This window comes from Bufo gargarizans, chromosome 4 (assembly GCF_014858855.1).
Source record: "Bufo gargarizans isolate SCDJY-AF-19 chromosome 4, ASM1485885v1, whole genome shotgun sequence".
NCBI lineage: Eukaryota > Metazoa > Chordata > Amphibia > Anura > Bufonidae > Bufo > Bufo gargarizans.
This window is the reverse complement of record NC_058083.1, coordinates 380,047,275-380,073,085: the sequence shown is the minus strand read 5'-3', so window position 1 is coordinate 380,073,085 and position 25,811 is coordinate 380,047,275. Positions and strand designations below refer to the sequence as shown.

The following is a 25,811-nucleotide window of genomic DNA, read 5'->3' as shown; positions in this document are numbered from 1 at the left end:
ACTGTTTCTGAGTTCACAGTAGCCTTTTGTGTGTCTGTGAGTGTAATCTCCCCCTTCGTATCTGTTCTGTGAGCTCTGGAGCTGAAATCGTACATCGTGGGAAGTAAGGGAAATGACGACACAGCAGTACAATGCTGGCAGATTCCACAAAAGGGAATTTCGTGCTTCTGAGTGAAATGAATCTAGCTTTGCTATTGAAACAAGTAATAATATTACTCAAGAAGACATTAAAAGACACATTCTTTCACAGTTTTGATTGTACAAAAAAGCACAGCCATTGGACAAACTTTTTTTTTTTCCACTCAGTTATGCTTTACGCTTACTTTGTCTTCGCATCCTCTTTCAGAATTTTACACCAGATATTTTGCTGCAAAAAGTCACATTTTAGGTAGGGGTGCACCGAAATGAAAATTCTGGTCCGAAACCGAAACCGAAAATTCAGGATACCCCTTGACCGAAACCGAAACCGAAACTGCCTTTTTGCCCAAATACTTTTAAAAGACCCCCCACCCCATAACAGTGCCATCCACAGACCCCCCCACCTCATAACAGTGCCATCCACAGACCCCCCCACCTCATAACAGTGCCATCCACAGACCCCAACCCACCCCATAACAGTGCCATCCACAGACCCCCACACACCCCATAACAGTGCCATCCACAGACCCCCCCACCTCATAACAGTGCCATCCACAGACCCCCCCACCTCATAACAGTGCCATCCACTGACGTCATGTGCCCGGCCTACTTTCTGAATGAAGGAGGCGGCGCAGGCATGTGACGTCAGTCGTGACGCTGCCGCTCGTCTGCCCGGCCGGCCAGCACAGCCCTGTGAGTAGGATGTGGCTGTATTGAATGTAATACTGCAGAGGGGGGCCAAATGAATAGAATGCTTATTAATTGTACAACATTTTATAACTACTGGAGCTGGGGGCCGGAGCACAGTGAACGCACCGGCCCCCAGCTCCTCCTCCCAGTCCCTCCCCGCTATTTCCGGCCGATATGTAAAAATATCGGCAGAAACAGATTAGGTGCATTCTCGGCCGATATTTTCGGCCGCCGAAATTTCGGTGCACCCCTAATTTTAGGCCATGCCCCTTTTCGGTAAGCCACAAACCCTTGTCGATCATGGCGAAAACACAAGATGCAACATTTCACATCAATAGTGAATCAGGGCCAGTGTGTTTAACTTGCATATTTTGGGTCTCCACCACCACCACCTTCCATTATTTAATCTCTCTCTCTCTCTCTGTGTTGAGTGGATGACTCTGTCTGTTTTGAAGCTGGAGAGTCATGCTCTGACCTATCAGATTTCATCCTTCTACCCTCTTATGCATTTATGCATCAGCCTAGACAGAGGAACTACATCATCATGTCAATGGCATGTCTCTGTGTTGCAGATGAGAAACATTTTAGTGACCTAGGCAGTTTAGGAACATTTAGTCTAGCAGGGAAAGCAGGACCACAGGCTGCAGGAATGTGAGGGAGATTTCATTTTCTCTAACACAACGTTTCATAGGTTAAAATATATTACTGATATGATAGCTGTAAGAGTTTAAAGGAGTGCCAGTTAAAACTCTGTGGTGGTCATTTACTGAAGACTGGCATTTCTTAGTAAAAACAACGCTGGAAGAAGATCAACCAAATTTGATATATCTTCAGGATTTGGAGTATATTGCTGGTGTAATGTGCACCCTTTCCCGGCACACATTTTGTAAAAAATCTTGGGTTGTGGAGATCCCATGGTGACTCGCCTCACTGCACCCCACCCACTTTTGTAAAGGTATTGGGGGGAGAGGGGGGCGGAACTAGCTGTCAAATTTTATCACAAACTGGCATTTGTGACACAATTTACGACTTTCCTCCACCTTTAAGGAATTAACCATAGCATTCTAGGTAAGTTTTATTGATGTGATTTAAAAGCAAGCTAACATGTGACGCTTCGGTGTAACCTTTTTTTAATCACCTTTTCACCAAGGCGTTAAAGGAGGAACAGTATAGACTTCAGCGCCCCCGAAGAGTGCTATGGTCAATCCCTTAATGTTATAGGGGCTGGCTACCTTTCCAAAAACACCTACCTACAGCGTGCCACTGAATCACACTAGTTTCCTACACCTTTTGTCATACAGCTATAAAAAAAAAAACATGACCCCCTGTATTTTTTAGCAGTATTTCTTGACCAGCTTGCTTAATGAGACAAACTAACAGTTCTCTGCCTAAGACCTTACTTTCAATAATAGAGATGTATGTAGATGGATAGGCATTGTTGCGCCCTCCAAGCTCACCCCATTTCTCATCTCCGGCCAGGAGAACCTGGCGCTTCTTAAGTGGAGCTAGCTATTGCATGGATTTCATAGCACGCACTTGGGCTTCTGACACATACTTGCAAATAAAACATATAGTGAAGGCCTAGTGGGTCACAGTGATGTTATACAGATGTGACGCTGCTTGTGAGGGAGACATAAGCCTGTCACTGCTTAAAAAAAATGTAGTACAAAAAAAATGAGTACAAAGACCAATGTGAAATCAAATGACCCATATGGTAAGTAATAAGCTTTTCTTATCTATCAAGACATTTCAATTGTAATAATGGACTTATCAGCGGCCTGCACGTGTTATCAGTGGCCCAGAAGCTTGCAATCTTTTACCGACTGCTTGTTCCACTTTTGCAGTAGAGTTGTTGCACTCAGCATAACTGCCACTCGGCTACGTGTCAGGATGTAATGAGAAAAAGATTACATGTCAAGTACACAACTACTGTATATGTGAGACAGTAGGGGGAAGTTAGGATACTGTCAGCTGATCAGACTCTAGGATTTAAAGTGGTATGCTACCACTGGGACCCCCCACGACTGAAGAGTTATCACTATCAAATAAAAAGAATATCCCTTTAAATTCCTCCTTCAGTACAGTACTATAGTATATGGTACTAGTGTACCACCTTTAAATGCATGATAAATATATATTTTTAATCTTTGCACCGAAATGTCTTACCATCATTAATAACTAAGAGATAATTTGTAGCATAACTATAATTGCAGGTGATTCACTAGAAAGGCGACTTCAGATGGGTTTATAATCACCTGGCATTCATGGGTCCTCCCTGAGTCTCATTATCATGTTAGGGGTCAAAGCCACCAATAAATCCTCCTGTGCTATGGTGAGCCACTGTGCAATTGGGACTACGGCAGGGTTTCTCAAGTTTTTTTTTTCTCTCACTGGCACTTCACCAGCAAGATTCATCTACTGTTAAAGGGGCAATAAATGACATAAAAGGTACTTTGACAATACAAATTTGAGTGGTCAGCTGTGGACTTTAAAATTACAAATAGCTTAATACAATTTGTAAAATCAAAGAAATAAAAAATCAACGGCAGGTCAAAGAAAGCATTAAAAACTGAGTATAAAGAACGTTAAGGGCGAGTTGGTTACTAGGAATCGAGAGAAGGTAGAAGTTACTAATAAATTAGTTCTTTAGCTCTATATGTATAAAAAAGCTGCTGATGTAGGCAATGCTGTCAACATACACAAGTCACATTTATGACCATTTATGTGCATCATGGACAGCAGCTAGACAGGCTGGGACTGACTCAATAAGGTATTGGTAGGTTTGTCGAATTATCTTCTATATGAAATTAATCTTCATATAAAAGAGAAGATCTCAGAAAAATAAAATATAAAAATGATCGGATCCTCTAGGCTGACATATCACCTCTAAGTTCTTTGATAAGAAACCTTAATTTGTTTTGTGCAATCAGTGAAACAAGGGACAGATATTTATGTAAAAATATATGTAATAATTTATTTATAAATGAGTAAAATCAAATACAAAACAGGTATAAGATAAATGGATAGACAAATTGACGTAGTACCAACAAACTACCACTTGATGGTGGTGTAACCCACAATTGCTTTCTCACCAGCACAAAATTGTCTGAATATCAATGAAATATATATCATACAAAATTGAATATAAAAAGAATAAACATGGATTAATACTGGAAGCATAACTGATCCACTGTCTCCTTATGACCAATCAAAAAAAATATATAAAAAAAAAAAAAAATATATATATATATATATATTATTAATATGATATTATACCCCACTCGGCAATCATACTATGGAAATATAATTTCCCAAGGGTTTTTCCTCTACTCAGATAATGTCCAATCTCCCATTAGCAATATGCATTATTGCTAAGAGGACAACTAGCATTAGGGAGGTGTTTAACACTATATGTTCCCTCAGTATGGGGACTCTTGACTATATGCCGATAGGAATATCTCATTAATACCACAATTAGTGAGTACAAATATACGTTACCGGGTCAAGGATGAACAGGGTTTTGGATGTGATCAGCTCTCAAAAACTCTTCCAGTAGACAAAAATTAATCTAAGTTTCTTTTTGATGAATCCTTCTTATGGGCAATTTTCTCTGTGCCAATGTTTCTTTGTAGAAAGATTTTCTTGTGTTGTAGTTGTATTTTAGTTGTTGAAGTTCTGTTCAGTTGAAAGGGAGTAGAGTTCCCTCTAACCTCTTACATGCATACTTTATACCCCATGTTATCTAAGAACTCATCCCCTTCTAGATTAGGGATCTCCAATCAGACAAGGTGGGTGTATTCGTATGCAGATAATAATGATGTCATTTTAACCCTCAAAATACTGGTAAAAATGACATACTATTATCCATCTACCTCTAGATGGCACTGTTGTACCACATAACAATTTCAAACATTAATTCTAAATATCTAATATGTTCACATGACCTTCTTAACCTCTCCAATATACATCAGTATTAAGGGTTTCTTCCTGATGTTTTAATTACCCGTAATCTAGACATGTTGGAGTCACTATTTTCTACTGTCTTTTTAAATTCATGATACTGGACAATGGGACAATGGGCCTTCTTATTTGACATCCGGGTTCATTAACTTGTCCACATGGATGGCTAATAATATTCAACTCTCCTCATGAAATCCAATTAGTAGGAAAACAACCTCAATACTTTCTAGATCTTAAAACGGCCATATTCAATCAGTGAGATACACACGGCATAAAATATATATTCTAAATAAAAAATACATGGTACGATATATATATATATACACAGTACAGACCAAAAGTTTGGACACACCTTCTCATTCAAAGAGTTTTCTTTATTTTCATGACTATGAAAATTGTAGATTCACACTGAAGGCATCAAAACTATGAATTAACACATGTGGAATTATATACATAAAGTGTGAAACAACTGAAAATATGTCATATTCTAGGTTGTTCAAAGTAGCCACCTTTTGCTTTGATTACTGATTTGCACACTCTTGGCATTCTCTTGATGAGCTTCAAGAGGTAGTCACCTGAAATGGTCTTCCAACAGTCTTGAAGGAGTTCCCAGAGATGCTCAGCACTTGTTGGCCCTTTTGCTTTCACTCTGCGGTCCAGCTCACCCCAAACCATCTCGATTGGGTTCAGGTCAGGTGACTGTGGAGGTCAGGTCATCTGGCGCAGCACCCCATCACTCTCCTTCGTGGTCAAATAGCCCTTACACAGCCTGGAGGTGTGTTTGGGGTAATTGTCCTGTTGAAAAATATATGATGGTCCAACTAAACGCAAACCGGATGGAATAGCATGCCGCTGCAAGATGCTGTGGTAGCCATGCTGGTTCAGTATGACTTCAATTTTGAATAAATCCCCAACAGTGTCACCAGCAAAGCACCCCCACACCATCACACCTCCTCCTCCATGCTTCACGGTGGGAACCAGGCATGTAGAGTCCATCCGTTCACCTTTTCCACGCCGCACTAAGACACGGTGGTTGGAACCAAAGATCTCAAATTTGGACTCATCAGACCAAAGCACAGATTTCCACTGGTCTAATGTCCATTCCTTGTGCTCTTTAGCCCAAACAAGTCTCTTCTGCTTGTTGCCTGTCCTTAGCAGTGGTTTCCTAGCAGATATTCTACCATGAAGGCCTGATTCACACAGTCTCCTCTTAACAGTTGTTCTAGAGATGTGTCTGCTGCTAGAACTCTGTGTGGCATTGACCTGGTCTCTAATCTGAGCTGCTGTTAACCTGCGATTTCTGAGGCTGGTGACTCGGATGAACTTATCCTCCGCAGCAGAGGTGACTCTTGGTCTTCCTTTCCTGGGGCAGTCAGCATGTGAGACAGTTTCTTTGTAGCGCTTGATGGTTTTTGTGACTGCACTTGGTGACACTTTCAAAGTTTTCCCAATTTTTCGGACTGACTGACCTTAATTTCTTAAAATAATGATGGCCACTCGTTTTTTTTTACTTAGCTGCTTTTTTCTTGCCATAATACAAATTCTAACAGTCTATTCAGTAGGACTATCAGCTGTGTATCCACCTGACTTCTCCACAACGCAACTGATGGTCCCAACCCCATTTATAAGGCAAGGAATCCCACTTATTAAACCTGACAGGGCACACCTGTGAAGTGAAAACCATTTCAGGTGAATACCTCTTGAAGCTCATCAAGAGAATGCCAAGAGTGTGCAAAGCAGTAATCAAAGCAAAAGGTGGCTATTTTGAAGAACCTAGAATATGACATATTTTCAGTTGTTTCACACTTTTTTGTTATGTATATAATGCCACATGTGTTAATTCATAGTTTTGATGCCTTCAGTGTGAATCTACAATTTTCATAGTCATGAAAATAAAGAAAACTCTTTGAATGAGAAGGTGTGTCCAAACTTTTGGTCTGTACTGTATATCGACACACTGTTACACATAAAGGACACATTATATAAATCATTGGTTAAGATATGTTGCAAATCTAAATATACCACACAGAAATATATAGAACATAATCATGCATACATGAATGGGACATTAACACACCAAATGTTTCCCATAAGGCATGACTTTCCTTAATGACCTTGTAACGAAGTAAAAATAATACATTGCTATTTAAATGGTTATCTCTCACAGACACATGTCTGTAGGACCCATTATAGTTTTAACAGATACACCACATCTGCTCACAATAATTTTTAAGAGACAATACATTCTATGTCCGCTACAAACATGTTACCCAAATTGAACTCGGCATAACCTCATCTCGGCCTATTTCAATCCTATAGAAAGATTTTAGACTCTGGTTCTGTCTTTACACTTAAAGGCAATTAGCATTGATATTTAGACTATAATATCTTCAGATAAGACTGTATACTTATGAAAATGCACGACAGGTTGTCACAGGTATCTGGAGCCATACTGACTGCAGTGCATCCCACAACTGCCATAAGGTGTGTAGAGGAGGATCCATAGAGAGAACTTGACGATCGAGGTGGTCCCACAGATGTTTAGTTGGAGAAAAGGTAGTACTTAGAAGTCTTGGTCATGCTTTTCCAACCAATGTCGATCATTTTGATATAGTAGGATTATTTTAAACATAATTAAATGTTGGATATATCTAGGATGCAGTATTTGGTATAAAAGCTAGATGGCTACAGAGGAGACGTCATGAATCGAGACAAGGAATTCCTCTGCTGGTTTTCCCACCAGGAATATCCTGATTGTGTCCAGATGTACGCTACATCACTCTTTGCTAAACAACATATCACATTCCTTTAGGCCCCTTTCACACGGGCGAGTATTCCGCACGGATGCGATGCGTGAGTTGAATGCATTGCACCCGCACTGAATACCGACCCATTCATTTCTACGGGGCTGTTCACATGAGCGGTGATTTTCACGCATCACTTGTGATGGGGTTGCGTGAAAAGCAAGCAACTGCGGATGCGGTGTGATTTTCACGCACGGTTTCTAGGAGATGATTGGGATGGAGACCCGATCATTATTAATTTCCCTTATAACATGGTTAGAGGGGAAAATAATAGCATTTTGAATACATAATGCATAGTAAAATAGCGCTGGAGGGGTTAAAAAATAAAATAAAAATGTAACTCACCTTAGTCCACTTGATCGCGTAGCCAGCATCTCTTCTGTCTGTCTTCTGTGCTGTGTGCAGCAACAGGACCTGTGGTGACGTCACTCCGGTCATCACATGATCCATCACATGATCTTTTACCATGGTGATGGATCATGTGATGACCGGAGTGACGTCACCACAGGTCCTGTTGCTGCACACAGCACAGAAGACAGACAGAAGAGATGCCGGCTATGCGAGCAAGTGGATTAAGAGGAGTTAAATTTTACTATGCATTCTGTATTCAGAATGCTATTATTTTCCATTATAACCATGTTATAAGGGAAAATAATACAATCTACAGAACACCAATCCCAAGCCCGAACTTCTGTGAAGAAGTTCAGGTTTGGGTACGATTTTTGCACTTGGGCGGAAAAATCGTGCATGTTCCCACAACGCACCTGCACCTTTTCCCGCAACGCCCGTCTGAAAGAGGCCTTAGGCTCATTTGTATTATTAGTTGTAAGGGACGACACCCAGGGCTTTGCTAATCAAGAGAGGTGTTTGGAGTTAGAAGAGGTAGAGGAAGACTCAAATACCACCATGAGTTGTGTCTTCGCATTCTTTAACCTAAGAAGATCTGGAGCATTGTAGACAACATGGTTAGGTCCCCTGTATAGGGATCACAAAAAAATTATACCGTGACAATTTCTAGCCATGTCTTGCTGGAAGTTCCCATTTGCCCCAGGGAAGACAACCGGCATATATGGGTGTACATGATCTGCAAGGATGGATTTATACCCAAATTGGTTCAGAGTGCCTTCCACATGGATGAGTGGACCATGAAAACATTCCCCAGACTATAACAATACCACCACCAGCTTGTGTTCTTTCAGCAATGGTTGCAGGGTGTTTGTCCTCTGATGTTACTCGCCTGACATGATAACGTCCATATGTTCGATAAAGCAGAAAATGTGACTCATTAGAGAAGTCAACCCTTTGCCAATCAGTGGAGGTTCAATTCTGATGCTGCCACGAAAATTGAAGCCTTTTCTGCAGATGCAACTTCATTAGCAGAGGTGCAGTGACCTCTGTCTGCTTGGGAGCCACAAACGCAGTAGGCTTCGCTGAACTGTTGTTTTAAACAAAGGGCTGGTAGCCCCCTGGTTATTTTGGCGGTAAGCTGCTCTACTGTAGCGCATTGGCGCTCCCTTGCCCACCTTTGTAGCCGACGTTCACCTCTCATAGTAATGGCACGTGGCGCTCCACAGAATAAAGGTAATTTCAACACATGAAAAAAATAAACTTGTAAAACAATGGGACAATTGCATTGTTTTCAAATTTCACCCCATTATTTTTTTTCAGTTCCCCAATATATTTTATGGAATACTAAATGCTGCAATTATGAAGTACAACTTGTCCAACAAAAGAAAATAAGCCCTCAACTGTGAATGGACAAAAAATGGCTTTTGGTTGACAGAAAAAAAATGAAATGGAAATGAAAATTGCCTGCGGTTGGAACGGGTTAATAACCAAGACAAGTGAATTAAAACTGACAAGATTGCTGGTCTTTTTCTTTTAAGTTAAGGAATACAGTAGACCAGTAAGAAAAAAGGGGTAGCAATGGCAGCCCAGTTGGCATAAACCATAACGAATATTGGGAACTCCACCATGTAGGTACACAACATTCTTAGGGTCCATTCACACGTCCGTTGTTTCTTTCCTGATCGGTTCCATTTTTTGCGGAACAGATCTGGACCAGATCTGTACCCATTCATTTTCAATGGGTCCTGAAAAAAATCGGACAGCACAATGTCAGATTTTTTTTCAGGACCCATTGAAATGAATGGGTACAGAACTGGTCCAGATCTGTTCCGCAAAAAACGGAACAGATCAGGAAAGAAACAACGGACGTGTGAATGGACCCTTAGGGTACTTTCATACTAGAGTTTTTCTTTTCCAGCACTGAGTTCCGTCCTAGGGGCTCAAATCCGGAAAAGAACTGATCAGTTTTATCCTAATTCATTCTGAATGGAGAGTAATCCGTTCAGGATGTCTTCAGTTCAGTCTTTTTGACTGATCAGGCTTTTCAGAAAACCGTAGCATGTTGTATTTTAAAATAAAATCCTGAACACTTTGACTGAACGCCGGATCAGGCATTTTTCCCATTGACTTGCATTAACGCTGGATCCGGCGCCGTGTGTTCAGTCAAACCGGATCCGGCTTTTGCTTGTTAAACCAGAAAAATGTGAAAAAAAAGTTAAAGTCCATAAATGGCGGATCCGTTTTTTCCAATGCACTTTTTCATTGTGATCAAAATCCTCATCAGGATTCAAATGTAATCCGTTTTCACACGTTTTTCCGGATCCGGCGGGCAGTTCTGGTGTCGGAATTGAACGTCTGATTTAAACAACGCTAGAGTTAAAGTAGCCTTACAAGGCAAGGACTTATTCACACATGTACAAGGGCTGGGATAGTGTCATTCATCCACTTACAGTGGATTGTGTCATTCATCCTGCTTAGAAGTGTTTCATACAACTGCAACACTTGGCACTGAGATGGGGAACTTAAAGACGATTTACAAAGATCCCGGTAAGCATATTTCCTGGGCCTGATATCCCTGGCACTGACATAAAAAAATGGCAAAAATATCCCAGATTTCAGCCTATAACTAGAACTGCATAATTTTTTTTATTTTTTGAGCGATTTACTTATGTAGGTTCTCATGTTTTGCGGGATGAGGTGACGGTTTTATTGGTACCATTTTGTTTGACATACGCCTTTTTGATCGCTTGGTGTTGCACTTTTTGTGATGTAAGGTGCCAAAAATGGCTTTTTTGGCACGATTTTTATTTTTTTACGGTTTTCACCTGAGGGGTTAGGTCATGTGATATTTTTATCGAGCATGTTGTTACACATGCAGCGATACCTAATATGTACACTGTAAGGTGACAAAAATAGCTTTTTTTGACACAGTTTTTTATTTTTTATGGTGTTTATCGGACGGGGTCGATCATGTAATATATTTATAGAGACGGAAGTTAGGTCATGTGATATTTTTATCGAGCATGTTGTTACACATGCAGCGATACCTAATATGTACACTGTAAGGTGACAAAAATAGCTTTTTTGACACAGTTTTTTATTTTTTATGGTGTTTATCGGACGGGGTCGATCATGTAATATATTTATAGAGACGGAAGTGGTGATACCCCATATGTGTAGTTTTTTGTTTTTTCATTTTTTATAGGAAAAGGCATTACCTGATTTCAGGCTCTGATCAGGCACTTTTACACTACCGCGAGCCGATTGGTTAGTCTGCACAGACTAACCAATCGGACCGATTGCCGGCAAGGGACCCTTTCTGATTGGTAGCAGTGCAGGGGCAGAAGCTTTAATCCAAGCATTTTGCAGCACTTGGATTAAAGAGCTGCCATGACGTCTATACACGTGCTAGCTGCACGGGGTATGTGCAGCTAGCACGTATATAGCTGTATGGCAGTCAGGAAGGGAATAAAGAGACCAGTCCTGTATGGAGACTTACTGGAAGTACTCTATGGTGGGGGCATGGCCTGACTGGGGATGTGAGTGGACGTGCAACGCTGAGCTCCCGGCTGAACATCCTGTAATCCATTCTTCTCCCCGTCCATCTGGGGCTGTAACGGCTCACCGATACAACAAAGTGCTTCCCCAGGGGTCCTGCTACCGTACAGCTCCGCCATGCGCTGTCAAAAGGCCAAAGAGAAGGAGGGAAAGGACGGTGAAAGAGCCACCCTAGCAAGGCAAGATGGCGCCGGACAGTCAGTGAAGCTGCTGGATGTGGCAGCGCGACTGGAAATGTTTGCTCACACCACTGAATCTGTTCATCCTGCACCGGCCCTGAATGCATACGCTGCCGCTGTTAAGAGGAATCCTCCAGTGCCTCCATCGCAAGATGATAACATTTCAGAGGACTCTGAGGCCAGTGATCTTAATGGCAGGATAGCCGCCTCTGCTCTTGAGCCTACTATCAAGGATGTCTTTTCAGCGGCTTTACAATGCAATAATGCAATCACTGCGCTTAATACCAATGCGGGTAGCCTGAAAGAGGATATAGGGCTACTAAGGCAAGACATGAGGCAAGTCAAAGAGCGTATGAGTGAAATACAGTAAAATATAAAGTGTGATCGGCTGTGGTAGAACACATCGGTACATCCATTACAGATCAGGTCCCAATAACCATACACAATAAAAAATTACAATACACTGAAATTAGGTACTAGGTTTATTGAAGGACGAGTCCCACAAGCATAAAAGGTGAAGTTAACGTGCAAATCTTAAGTTAGAAATACAGTACTTTAGAATCACACGCACAAATGCTAAAACAACAGAGTCTTTACAAAGACAAACACATGAATATAATGCTTCACACAAAGCTTGCACATTCTCTCCCACGTACGAGGTTGTGTGGAGAGCATGGATATGGCTACCACATTTGATGAACCACTGTGGCATTGGAAAGGGTTTGCAGTCTGACACCTAGAACTAAGCTTGTGTGCGGGCTAATCCCTTCTATTACAGTACTTAAAACTCCGCCAGGGCTTTTCCCAGTGGCTTACATCACAACAGTGGTAGACTATGGGCCATTCTAGTGCCGAAGATGCTCCATCTCATAACACAAGGGCTAGTCTCTGATTTTATTGCCTAAAATATAATCTTCTCTAGAAATCCTTGTAAATAAGCAGTCTAAAAACTAAACCTCTGACAAAAAATCTGATTTCAACAGCAATTCACAAGGTGCTTATACACTAAAACAGTAGAAAAAAACTAAACAAACTGTGATAAAACTGATAAACCAATGTGAAATGTAGGTGGAGAGGCGTCACCTCTGTGCTTCCCATTTGATCATACAGGGCAAATAGACTAGGTAAAATAATCCTGTGTAAATGGGTACCGACACATTGAATTAGTATTGGTGGCGTGCAGTGGTTTGTTCATAGATTTTTGCTGCATAACGTGAAGCGCAGCAGCAAATATTGAGACAGTGACTGCGTCAGCTAGAAAGAAATATTGTTGGGATTGGCTCCTGCTCTAGAAGATCCTATTATGTGGAGGTAAAGCCAGTAGTTTTTTATTGTGACCTCAACACTTACTTATGTGGTCAGTTCTACAAAAAAGTGGAATAAATAACAGGTTATATAATATTGAGCGTTGGAGTAGGACAACACAATCCGTTTAGTTTCCCCCTATGACAAGACTACGCTCTGATGGGAAAGCGATCACAACTGGTGAACAAACACTAATCCTGAGCCAACCAAACTACCAGCAGAAACTGTGAGCACATGCATCTCCTGAGAGCTATTCCCTGGGGATGTTCGGTGGAGGAATCTTCACAGCTGACGGTTCCACTCCCCAAATTTCTGTGGCGTATTCACTAATTGTCCTGTCACTGGAGAACTTGCCGGAGCAAGCGATATTTTTTATGACTTTCTTGGTCCATTCCCTGAGGTTCTGCAAAAGAAATATAAAATGTCAGTGTACTGTATAGAGAACCACTGAATAGAATATAGTGAGTGACTGAAGTCAGTTCCAATTTCTTACCATGTATAATTGGTCCACCTTCCCCTGGCATTTAATATAGTCCTCATAGTCTGCAAACACCTTGAACCTATCAAAAGAAATGCATACTTGCATATTCATTTCTCAAATGAATTTTTAGCTCAAAGGTAGACTGATGTACATTTATGAAACAGGTAATCACAATCCTGTTCGGGACAAGAATGATTTACTCGGTTGCTGCAGCACTGCTCCCATTCACTTCAATGGTAGAAGCACTGCAGTAACAAGTTCCATCCACTACACAATGGACTATGAAGTTTCAGCCCCACAGCTACTCCTGAACAGCAGTGTCAGGAACACGGGGTGAAGGTTTATTTCCTCTGGTGCACTGTTTATTCTACCTTACTTTAAAAACAATAACCAGATTTTGAAAAGAAACAAAAAGGACTGGACAACCCCTTTAAGCTCCCCTTTCTTACCTGTCATGGTGCATCAGCATATTTACAATATCCTTAAACAAGTCTGGTTCTCTAGGAGAAAAGCGTCCATCTTTGATCTGATCGATCGCCTCTCGAAGTTCTGGAATTTTGTCATAGTAATCCTTAGCATTGTATCTATACAAAACAAGACAACAAAACCTTTACTTGCATGAAAATACTCCAATCTCAAGAGGTTAACATGAGACCATGCTAAGGGTTAAATTCTGCTATCTAAAAAAAAACCTTCAGTTTTAGCAGGCTACACATATACAAATTCAAAGAGCATCAAAGATAGGATCTCTTTGTCATGCCCCACCATCAGGTCCGCACTCGGCATGACACAGTCTGTCCTTTTTGCTAGATGTTTTTTTTAAAAAGGTTGTCTCACCTCGAACACTGGTCGTAAGGATATGCCACCAATTTCACATAGGTGTGGGTGTCAGAGTTGAGACCAGCACCTATCTCTAGAACGGGGTGCCTAAAGTGAAGGAGAGCGCACTGCGCATGCGTGGTCTCTTTACATTCATTTCTATAGGAGCTCAACTATTTTCAGCATTCTAAACAGAAATTAATGGAAAGCAACCGCGCATGTGCGGTGCGCAATCCTACACTTTGGGCACTCCGTTCTATAGAGGTGGGATCCGTACCTATCTTCCATTGGTGGCATATCACTATATACTAATATTTGAGGTGAGATAACCAATGATTTTGGTTGATACAGCTGTATGTGGGCTGTGCTGTATAACAAATACAAAAGGCTTATTACATTTATTCAGTTTTCATTTACATTGCAAAGTGAATAACTGTGCAGCTTGCCTATATATTATGGTCCAGACCATACAACGTAGTATGTAAGGACCTGGTGTCAGATGAAATTTAAAGCAGCATTCCAGTTAGAAAAATTATCCCACTTGACAGGGGATAATGGACTAGTGGGGACCGGACCAGTACGTTCAGTACCGTTCACAACAACTTGGGACCCATGTCGCTGTATGAATGGAGTGGCAGGTCAAGCATGCACATGGCAGTTCCAATTATATTGCTGTGCTCATTTCTGGCAGTCCTACAGACTATGAATGGGTTTTTGAGCGAGATTACCCCCCTTACATACAAAAATGCAGCGATCATGCTGGAATACAAACCCTTTCTTCTCAAGAGCATCTACATCCTCTACTCTCATGCCAAAGATAAACAGGTTATCCTCTCCTGCCTCCTCTGCCATTTCCACATTGGCACCATCCATGGTACCAATGGTAAGCGCTCCGTTCAACATGAACTTCATATTTCCAGTACCGGAAGCCTCAGTGCCTGCTGTGGAGATCTGCTGAGACAGGTCAGAAGCAGGAATCACTAGGAAAAAAAAAAACAGAAAAAAAAAAAAACACATATTTAATGATTACCTGTTTGTAATACTGATGAATGCTACATGAATAGTACTGCACATAAGGAGTCCAGATCGCTACTTTTTATTTTCCTACTGCCCCCCCCATCACCAATAGTCCTGACAGTGTATTTTCGTGCAATTTGAAAGTAGACAGTGGGGGGATAGGGGGCAGTAAGACAATATAAAATAGCGATATGGACTCCTTATCTGCAATACTACTCATGTATTACTGCAGATAATTGTCCAATATCATGGTGACAGATTCCCTTTAAAGGCTATGGGGAAGATTTACTAAGACTGGTCTTTTATACGCCAGTCTTAGTAAAAATAAATCTGCCATCCTGGGTTGGGGAACTGGACGGTTGCCCCGCACAATTGGAATGCCCAGATAAATGGGCTGATGAAATATATTCTTGTTGTTTCCGGCATATAGAGTGAGGCTCCCCGTTGGAGGCTAATATGTCATAAGCGACCCTAGTATATGTATTATATCTTGTGTTGTATCTTGGACAGGAGCGGAGTGGATCACTGCTCAGACAGTCTAGTTGACATGGGGGGGAGGGGGTGGGTGTGGGTGCGGTGTTTTTTGTGTAATCGAATGTCGATGCACTTTGATATTTGGTCCTCAAACCTTGATTTATTTTCTGACATATGATTGTACTGTGTCATTGAGCGACATGTTGGAAGGTTGGTTTATTTTGTTCACAAAACCAATAAAGAATATCTGATTTAAAAAAAAAATCTGCTGCAAAAAGTGCTACATATTAACAGACACAGACCTCTCATCAGATCTTCTGGTTGTCCGTGCGCCAATCTAATCTACCCTAGCTATGAGCTGGCACAGATTTCAGCTATAATTTACCCAAGTTTCTGTTGGGCTGTGAGAAGCCACTACTGCCCTCCAACTAAGCCCCGGCAAAAAGTGTAAACTGTTGCAAATTATAGTGCAAGTATGTGTGTGCTATAATTTGCAACTCTGTGGAGTAAAACGTTTGATAAATCTGCCCTTAAAGGGGTTGTCCTGGTTCAGAGCTGAGCCCAGGCATATCCCCTTCTTCCCCCTACTCAGCCTCCCTGATATGAGCATAGGAGCATTTAATGCTCTGATGCCCTCCTTTGCCCTGCGCTGAATCGTGCATGGCAAAGGCATTTTCTTGATATCCGGTAAAATGGTTAGGGCAGAGCTAAAGCCCGCTCATCACCGGAAACACTGCTAGATGGAAGCCTCCGCCTTGCAGTGTAATAATATATATTTCAAAAAATGCTGATGCTCATGTCAGGGGGGCCGGAGGGGTGAAAATTGGGATATATCCTGGTTCAGCTCTGAACCCCGATTACCCCTTTAAGTTTCAAGCCGCAACCACCATAAGAGCCAAGCTGCATTACCCTGGCACGGCCACTAAAATTTGACCGGAGCTCTGTTTCTGGCTCTGTTTAAAGTGCTAGTGCTGGTGGCTACTGAAAACAGATTATCGATGGGGTTCAGGTCGTCAAACTCCCACTGATCGGATATTGATGACATCTTGAGGATAGGTCAACAATATCAGGAGCCCAAAAACCTATTGAATATCAAGGGTCTGATTATGAATTAACTTTTCAACCTGCTACCTGTTTCACACTTTTGTCATGTGTTTGTGTCCCTTCCAATAACACTTGCCGGATGTGAGGTCTGTGAATCCAGGGTGATGCTGCCCTTACTAGCTATTAAATACAAACACAGCTTCATTCTTTTATGGTATTCCCCATCTAAAGCCTAAGAAAGATCTCTTCTCCCTTGTCCTGACAGTCACTGATGCCCTCTCTCCGCCTTCATGTGTGCTAATACATAGGCTGTGTTACTGCACGCCCCGCAGACTGCCCAAATATGCATTCCTTCCTATCTGAAGACTTTGGTGCTTTGCTCCATCAGTATAAATTGATCTGCCCAGTACAACCAGCTTCCCCGCAATGTTGCTATGTATTTCTAACACTGAGAGAAGTGATTAGGGGGGAAAGAGAGCCGACAGTCAATATCAGACTCGGCAGAACCGCCGGCTATGTAGAGTCGTGCCATAGACTATGGCAGCAAAATGATAGGATGATAAGACTTTAAGAGGCTCTGTCACCCAGATTAAGTCTACTGTACCAGGCATATAAGCCTGGTAGGGCCGACGATGCAGACAAAAAACATACCTTTATTTCTCATGTCGGTGGTCTGGTTAGGCAGAAAAGGCAACAATATGCTAATGAGGAATTCAAGCACTCGAAGGCGGGCTTATGCCTTCCGAGCACTGCTTCTGCGGCACCCCCGTTCATTGCTAATGCTGGCCTTCTGCACCTAATCACGCCTCATATCTTTTGATTAAGATCCCGTGCCTGCGAACTTGCGCACATATTTTGCATTCTTCCAGGCTTGTGTGTGACGGCGCGTGCGCACTAGACATACACACAAGCCTGGAAAAATTGAACATTTCCAGGAAAAAAGTGCACAGACGCGGGATCTCAGCGCTAGACCGATGGGCGCTGTTAATCAAAAGACATGGGGGTGTGATTAGGTGCAGAAGGCCAGCATTAGCAATGAACGGGGGTGTCGCAGAAGCAGTGCTCAGAAAGCATAAGCCCGTCTGCAAGTGCTCGAATTCCTCATTAGCATATTTTTTAAAGTTGCTTTTTTTTGCCTAACTGGACTGCCGACATGAGAAATAAAGGTATGCTTTTTGTCTCCATCGTCGGCCCTACCAGGCTATATGCCTGGTAGGGTAGACTTGATCTGGGTGACAGCGCCTCTTTAATGAAAACAATTGAGAAAGCAAACTGTTAGTCAGCCTAGGTCCTCTCCATCTTGCGTTTCCCATCTTAGTAGTTAAGACTTGTCTTTACATGTTTTACGAGTTATTCTTTTACTCTGTTCAGCCTTATTACACGTGATGTAATGCAGTCTGCTCAAACATATGCCAAAACAGGATCCTTTTGGTTTACATTTGGCCAGGATACATGAGGGTAATTGGGGTATAGGGTTCTGTAACCCAAACTGTATTGAAACATTATGTGGACTTAAACTTTTCTCCGCCAGTCGCATAGTACTGAATGAAGCAGTGGTCATACCACTCTATTCATATTAGGAACTCAGGCTCCCAGTGGTCGGACCCCAGCCATCATATCCTTATTACCTATCTTGTGAATACGTGATAAATGTTATGTGTGACACCTTCAAAACATTCAGCAAGGCCATTTTAAACAGTCGCTCCAAATGTATTCGTCAGACAAGGCGTGAATGTAGCCAAACCCTGTCCTAAATGATCAATATGAGGAATAAAGCCACAGAATAACCTACCCTTCTCTGCCAGAGACACTCTGTAGTTCTCCAAGTATATAACCTTTAGTCTGTCTCCAACTACAGGATCATTGTTCACAATGTTTGCAACAGATGTAATTAATTTAATGGTCATTTTTGCCATATGGTAACCGGGAGCTGCCTGTAAAATACAGAGAAATTTAAGAGAGGTCACTAATGTTCTCAGAATATACATAAATATTAATTAAAATTGAAATATACAGGCAATAATGAAGATGATGGATGAGCAACCAACCAAGGTCATTACAGAAAAGGAAATGTATTTACTACTTTTTTGTTTGCGGATTTTTAACCCCTTCCAGCAAAAGCCAGTTTGGGCCAAATGACAAAGCCCTATTTTTCTATTCTAACGTGTCACTTTAGGGTACTTTCACACTTGCCAGAGGATTCCGACAATCTGGATGCATTTGTGAGACGGATCCGGATGCGGATCCATCTCACAAATGCATTGCAATACCGGATCCGTGTTTCCGGTTGTCATCTGGAAAAACGGATCCAGTATTTATTTTTTGCTCATTTTTAAAGGTATGCGCATGCCGGATCCGTTTTCCCGGAACTCTTAATGCCGGATCCGCCACTAATACATTTCAATGGAAATTAATGCCGGATCCGGTGTTCCGTGATACTTCCCTTGTCACTTCCTGTTGTGACGCGGTCGCACCGGACCTGACATTCCAGCTTTGGAAGGAGGTGTGCCGCGCTGCGCAGGCGCACAACGACGGGGTAGGAAAATTTCACTGCAGAGTTGTTGAGAAGCAATGCGCTTGCACCGTACCTCTCAGCTGGACACCGGCTGACACTGCGCATGCACCGGGAGCCTCACCAGCAGTAGGGTAGGGAAATGGTACAGGCCAGTGCGCAAGCGCAGCCAACTACAGAACATCCATCCAATCACCGTGCCTGCTTCAACCAAGAACCAGCGCATATGAGACTAGCTCCAGCAAAGGCTCACGGCACTATAACGGCCATAAAGCGGCCGCTGAACATGCCGGTATTTAAGTGATGTGACCCCTCCCATTAAGGGGCCGGACAGAAATGTGGTGCGTTAGGAAGAACGGAAATAGCGCCTCCGACTTTGGCAGTTACCGCATCCTTCATAATACGGGAGCCCCGGAGAAAAGGGTAGTCATGTTCGATACCCTGAAGGAACAAAGGGACCTAAGGCGGATAATTTATGGCAGCATTAGATTAATACAGTACAAGTAGAGATAACAAAGGTGCTGAATAGATATGAATTTGTAACAGTCTGCATACTGTCCGTGTTACCAGATAGACATGTCATGTACCGAACAGTATACTGTACTATTTTTGCAATTACTTTTTTTATATCTTTTTATACCATTTTCTAGGAGGTGAGGTGGACAAAAATTGCAATTCTGTCAGTGTTTTTTTTTTTTTTTTTATGGGGTTCCTCACGCGGTATATATGACATGATAATTTTATTCTGTGGGTTGATACAATTATGGCGATAACGTTTTTTGTGGGACAGGCTGTAATTTGTATTGGTATCATTTTGGGATAACATGACTTTTTGAGCACCTTTTATTCAATTTCTTTGAGAGGTGAGATGACAAAAACAGCAATTCATAGGAAAACCCCTTTAAATTACATGCAATCTGGAAGTACAGTTACGGGAAGGAGTTAATCATAAGCTACAATGTATTCTAATGACTGAACTTGGAATGATATAATTATTTATTGAACACTGAACATTAGAGATGTATAAATCGGATTTATTTATTGTACTTTACCTTTCCGCCAATCATAACTGTCCTTGGCACAAATATTTTGGATGGATCCTTCTTGATTCCTGGAAAATGTGTTAGAAAAAGCAGATGTTATAAAAAATACAAACTGTAAGGCGATGAGAAAAGACTATATTCACTTATATTCCTCTGTTGAGTGATTCTGTTTTATTCTACATTTAACCTCTTCTGCTCAGGCTTGGAGTAAAAGTGTGTTTAAAAAAGTGAATAGAGCTAAAAATCCTTCTAATAGCTTTTATTTCCATACACACAAATGCATTGGGAACACTACACATTCTATTCCAAATCAAAACATGAAGAAAAATATATCAAATTTGCGTTGTTCCTCCCAAAAAAAAAATTTAAAGTGAATATTAGACTGTTCAAAAAAATTGCAGTGTTTGTATTCTTCTTTACAAACTCAAACATTCAATATATAAACTGAAAAATGTTTGAAGATTTTGCTTTCCTTTGAATCACTAATAGTTAGTTGTATAACCACTGTTTCTGAGAACTGCTGTACATCTGTGTTGCATGGAGTCAACCAACTGTGAACAGGTATTAGAGCCCAGGATGATTGGACTACATTCCACAGTTCATCTCTATTTCTTGGTTTTGCCTCAAACTGCATTTTTGATGTCACCCCACAAGTTTTCTATTGGATTAAGATCCGGGGATTGGGCTGGCCACTCCATAACGTCAATCTTGTTTGTCGGGAACCAAGATGTTGCACGGTTACTGGTGTGTTTGGGGTCGTTGCCTTGTTGGAACACCCATTTCAAGGGCATTTCCTCTTCAGCACAAGGCAGCATGGCCTCTTCAAGTATTCTGATGTATTCAAACTCATCCATGATCCCTGGTATGCGATAAATAGGCCCAACACCTTAGTATGAGAAACATTCCCATATCATGATGCTTGCACCACCATGCTTCACTGTCTTCACTAGAGTTGTTGCGATACCAAATTTTTGATTCGGTTTCGATACCATGAAAAAGTACTGTGATACTCGATACCATTCGATACCACGTGAAAAAAAATAAACCAAAAAAGCCACGTGCATTCCGCATTTTAAAAAATGGCGAATCGCAATGTTTTTATTTATTTTTTCTGTCTCGGCGTTCACCACCTAGATTTATTTTTATATTTTAATAGTTTGGACTTTTCTGACGTGGCGATATGTAATATGTTTATTATTTATATATTTTATATGTGAAATTGGGAAAAGGGGGTGGGTGATTTATACTTCATATTTTGGTGGGGTTTTTTTTAACTTTTTTTTTTTTTTTTTTTACACTTTTTATTTAATAACTATTTCCCCCCTTAGGGGCTAGAACCTGGGATCTTTCATCCATTGTCCTATTCAGCCTGATAGATCTCTATCAGGGTGAATAGGACTTCACACTGTCCCTGCTGCTCTGTGCTTTGTGCACACAACATCAGGGATGTTATCATGGCAGCCAGGGCTTCTGTAGCGTCCTGGCTGCCATGGTAACCGATCGGAGCCCCAGGCTTAAACAGCTGGGGCTCCGATCAGAAGCTGCCACTGCACCACCAAATGAGGGGGAGGGGAGAGGACCCTGTGCCCACTGCCACCAATGATTTTAATACTGGAGGATTGAGAGGGGCCGGCGCACTGTGCCACCAATGATTTTAATGGGATGGGGGGTTGAGGGGGGGCACACTGCACCACCAATGATAATTACCCCTTTATACAGGAGGCGGGTACTGGCAGATCAGCGGCAGTTAACCCCTTAGGTGCCGCACCTGAGGGGTTAACTGCCACTGATCGCAGCTCCCTGTCAGGGGCAGGGTGTTGGCAATGCGATTCTGCTGCCGGCACCCGCCTCCTGTATTGTGTTAAAGACTGACTGACTACTTTTCCTGGGTCCAGACTAAGTATCAGGCTACACAGAGCGACGCCCAGCGATGTCCCAGCACTCACCATTAGTCCTGGGCGCCGCTCCGTTCGCCTGCTGTGCCCCATTACTGTTTCCTCTCCTGCTCCACGTGCTGATTACTATCGGAGCGATGGGGAGGAGACATCAGCTTCACTAGTGGGTGTTCCTTCTCCCTGGCTGTAGCGTTCAGCGCAGGGAGAAGGAACGCTCACTAGCAAAGCTGATGTCTCCTCCACATCGCTCCGATAGTAATCAGCAGCATGTAGAGCAGGAGAGGAGACAGTAATGGGGCACTGCGGGCGAACGGAGCGGCGCCCAGGACTAATGGTGAGTGCTGAGACATCGCTGGGCGCCGCTCTGTGTGGGAATAGTCCATTCATTGGTGGCGCAGTGCGCCCACCCCTCTCTTCTCATTGGTGGCAGCGGCACAGGGGGGAGGGAGGAGGACAGCTTTCTTTTCCCCGTGCTGCTGCGAGAACATGAGCGCGCCGATAGCAGCGCGCTCATGTTCAGAGATACTAGGCCAGTATCGAAAAAACGGAAATCCCGGTATTGTATCAATACCGGGACATAAATATTGATTGGGTATCGAAATTTCGATACCCGCAACAACCCTAGTCTTCACAGTGTACTGTGGCTTGAATTCAGTGTGGGGGTCGTCTGACAAACTGTCTCCGGCCACTAGACACAAAAAGAACAATCTTACTTTCATCAGTCCACAAAATGTCTCTTTAGACCAGTCAATGTGCTCTTTGACAAATTGTAACCTCTTCAGCACATGTCTTTTTTTTAACAGCGGGACTTTGCGGGGGGCTTCTTGCAGATAGCTTGGCTTCATATAGGCGTCTTCTAATTGTAACAGTACTCACAGGTAACTTTAGACCAGGGGTGCACAACCTGTGGCCCGGGGGCCACATGCGGCCCTCGATACCATTCTGTGCGGCCCCCAAACATCTGGTAATGTCTTATGGCTTTTTACATGCATCTTTCATGTATTCTCCTATTAGATGGGAGTCCTGGAACTGAACATTTATAGAATATACTGTATGTTCAATATGCCAAAAATACTGTATTTCAGTTGGTAATACCCCTTTAAGTTTTATTTTCAGCCCTTGGAATTGGTTCAGGCTGACAATGTGGCCCCCAACCAGAAAAGGTTGTGCACCACTACTTTAGACCGTCTTTGATCTTCCTGGAGCTGATTGTTGGTTGAGTCCTTGCCATTTTGGCTATTCTTCTATCCATTTGAATGGTATTTTTTCGCTTTCTTCGACGTCTTTCAGGTTTTGGTTGCCATTGTAAAGCATTTGCGATTTTAGCTGAGCAGCCTATCATTTTCTGCACTTCTTTATATGTTTTCCCCTCTCCAATCAACTTTTTAATCAAGGTACGCTGTCCTTCTGAACAATGTCTGGAACGACCTATTTCCTCAGAATTTCAGAGAGAAATGCACTGTAACCAGCATGTACATCATTTGCTGCCTTCCTTCCTTAAAGAAGGGCAATAATTGTCACCTGTTTTTCAAAGAATGAATGACCTCACTTATTGAACTCCACACTGCTATTATTTTGAACATGACCCTTTCAATTAGTGATTGAATTACAGAGAATCAGCAGCATGCATGGCATGACTGTTGGGTCTGTTGGATTTCTATTACTCTACTAGACCTGCTAGTAAATTATTTGCCATGTAGACATATAATTTCTACCAAAAACAGTGATTGATCAGGTTAGTGATGACTGACTGCTATTATTTTGAACACAACTGTAATGTACATGATGTTAGAATATTTTTAAGCAAGGTTAATTGCATGGTTGCTTATTTTATCCTATAAGCACTCGGCCTCTAATCAATTGGCCAGCAAATAGACAAAACATCGATCTTTCATATTTTAGTCATGAAAGAGCAGATTTTTTCCTTTCCCATAAAATACTGTCTCCAAGTCTTGGTAAAAACTTTGTTTGATCAGGCGATCCATTTTGTTGTCCCTGTTGTAAAGGTGACATGTTTTGCTGCTTCTGACAACTTCTGTGTAAATCCTAACCAGCCTGTAAGAAACTTTTCTGGAGACCCAGGGTAAGACTGTCCCACCAGGGTACCAAAGGATCCTCCAGTGGGTCCAAGCTCTGACTATAATGGACCTCTAATAAACCAGGGCACGTGAGGTGCTATATACACAGACGGTGGACCCCAAGGGACTTCAGTCTGACACTGGGCCCAGGACTTGGGTGTTTTGGTCACTAGTAGACAACAGAGTGTCATGATCAGCTATATACATAGTAGACAAATGAGATGTGAAATCTCCTCAGAAAAATGCGAAGCCCAATTACAAAAATGTGTCAGGTCCACTTCTACACTGGAAGATTCTCATTACCTTGTTCCTCCTCTTTTATGTCCCTATACCCTGTGTTTAGGCTGTATTTGAACTGGTATCAAATAAATTACAAAAACACTGAAAAATTCTGAACCTCTGTGTGCCTGTGATTTCACATCGAAACACCTAGCGGTTTATTCAAGTGTTTCAGTGTGAAAAAAAAATTCATGGCCTGTCTATATCTTGGAGATATTGTTCCCCTAGAAGTAGAATTGACACGAGGCCTTACAAAGGATTGACATTTGCACAAGCCTATGACCATTAATAGGACCTTCAGTCACTAGCAGTCAGCCCGGCAGGAGGATACTTACTGTTGTACATTGTGATGACATGTAAACAGTTCAGAATCTGACGCTTGTACTCATGGATTCTTTTGACTTGTACATCAAACAAGGATGCAGGGTTAATTTTGATTTTGTACTCTTTTTCCAGGTAGGCTGAAAACTTCAGCTTATTTTCCTAGCAATTAGAAAAAAACACCATACTCATTAGTGGATGGAAAGAGCCGTCTTCACTGCACTTCAGTTCCCAAGTGAAAAATTTGTGCTGTTGCAGCCAATGGGTGACATATCTACAAGTGGCACGTTTCTGCTAGGTCAGGTGTTGCTTGGGGACACGTCACCGCTGCTGCCAGTCATAAAAACCAATTGACAGGTCCCACTGCATTTAAAAAAACGATATGAAGTTGGACAAAAAAAAAAAAAGATTATTGACTTCTACATCATATAAAAAGCTAGTCTGTTAAAGCCTTTCAATTAAGCCAATGAATAGACAGGTGGCACTCAGAACCCTCTCTGTGGGCACCCCCAACCTGGAAAAAGTCTGTGGTGTACTAATATGCCTAAGATGTTTCCTGCCATTCATCAGCGCAGGGCTATTATAGCTAAATGATAAAGTACATGGAAGATATACTATACTGGTATTTAGGTTAAACTGCAATGTTGGCACTTTGCGATAAATAAGTGGGTTTTGAGTTGCAGTTTGGGCCCTCTGTCTGTAAAAGGTTCACCATCACTGCACTATACCAATACTCAGTGATGGCTAACCTTGGCACTCCAGCTGTGGTAAAACTACAACTCCCAAGATGCCCCCCGTACTTGGCTGCTCTCAGAACTGTATAGAAATAAATGGAGCATGCTGGGAGTCATAGTTTCACCACAGCT

At 42.0% G+C, this 25,811-nt stretch overlaps 1 protein-coding gene across 2 annotated transcripts in view; it reads right to left on the bottom strand.

Annotated features, from left to right (window-relative positions):
- Positions 1 to 12,146: 12,146 nt before the first annotated feature.
- The window catches only part of PYGB (glycogen phosphorylase B), a 93,902-nt gene continuing 80,237 nt past the window's right edge, over positions 12,147 to 25,811 (bottom strand). For both annotated transcript variants that reach the window (XM_044289680.1, XM_044289681.1), the window contains exons 14-20: positions 24,960 to 25,107; positions 20,382 to 20,440; positions 18,610 to 18,751; positions 15,055 to 15,262; positions 13,913 to 14,047; positions 13,476 to 13,542; positions 12,147 to 13,385 (exon numbers count right to left, since the gene is read on the bottom strand). In XM_044289680.1, coding sequence (XP_044145615.1) covers positions 13,233 to 13,385; positions 13,476 to 13,542; positions 13,913 to 14,047; positions 15,055 to 15,262; positions 18,610 to 18,751; positions 20,382 to 20,440; positions 24,960 to 25,107 — 912 coding nt within the window. In that variant the 3' untranslated portion in view covers positions 12,147 to 13,232. The remainder of the gene's footprint in view (positions 13,386 to 13,475; positions 13,543 to 13,912; positions 14,048 to 15,054; positions 15,263 to 18,609; positions 18,752 to 20,381; positions 20,441 to 24,959; positions 25,108 to 25,811) is intronic.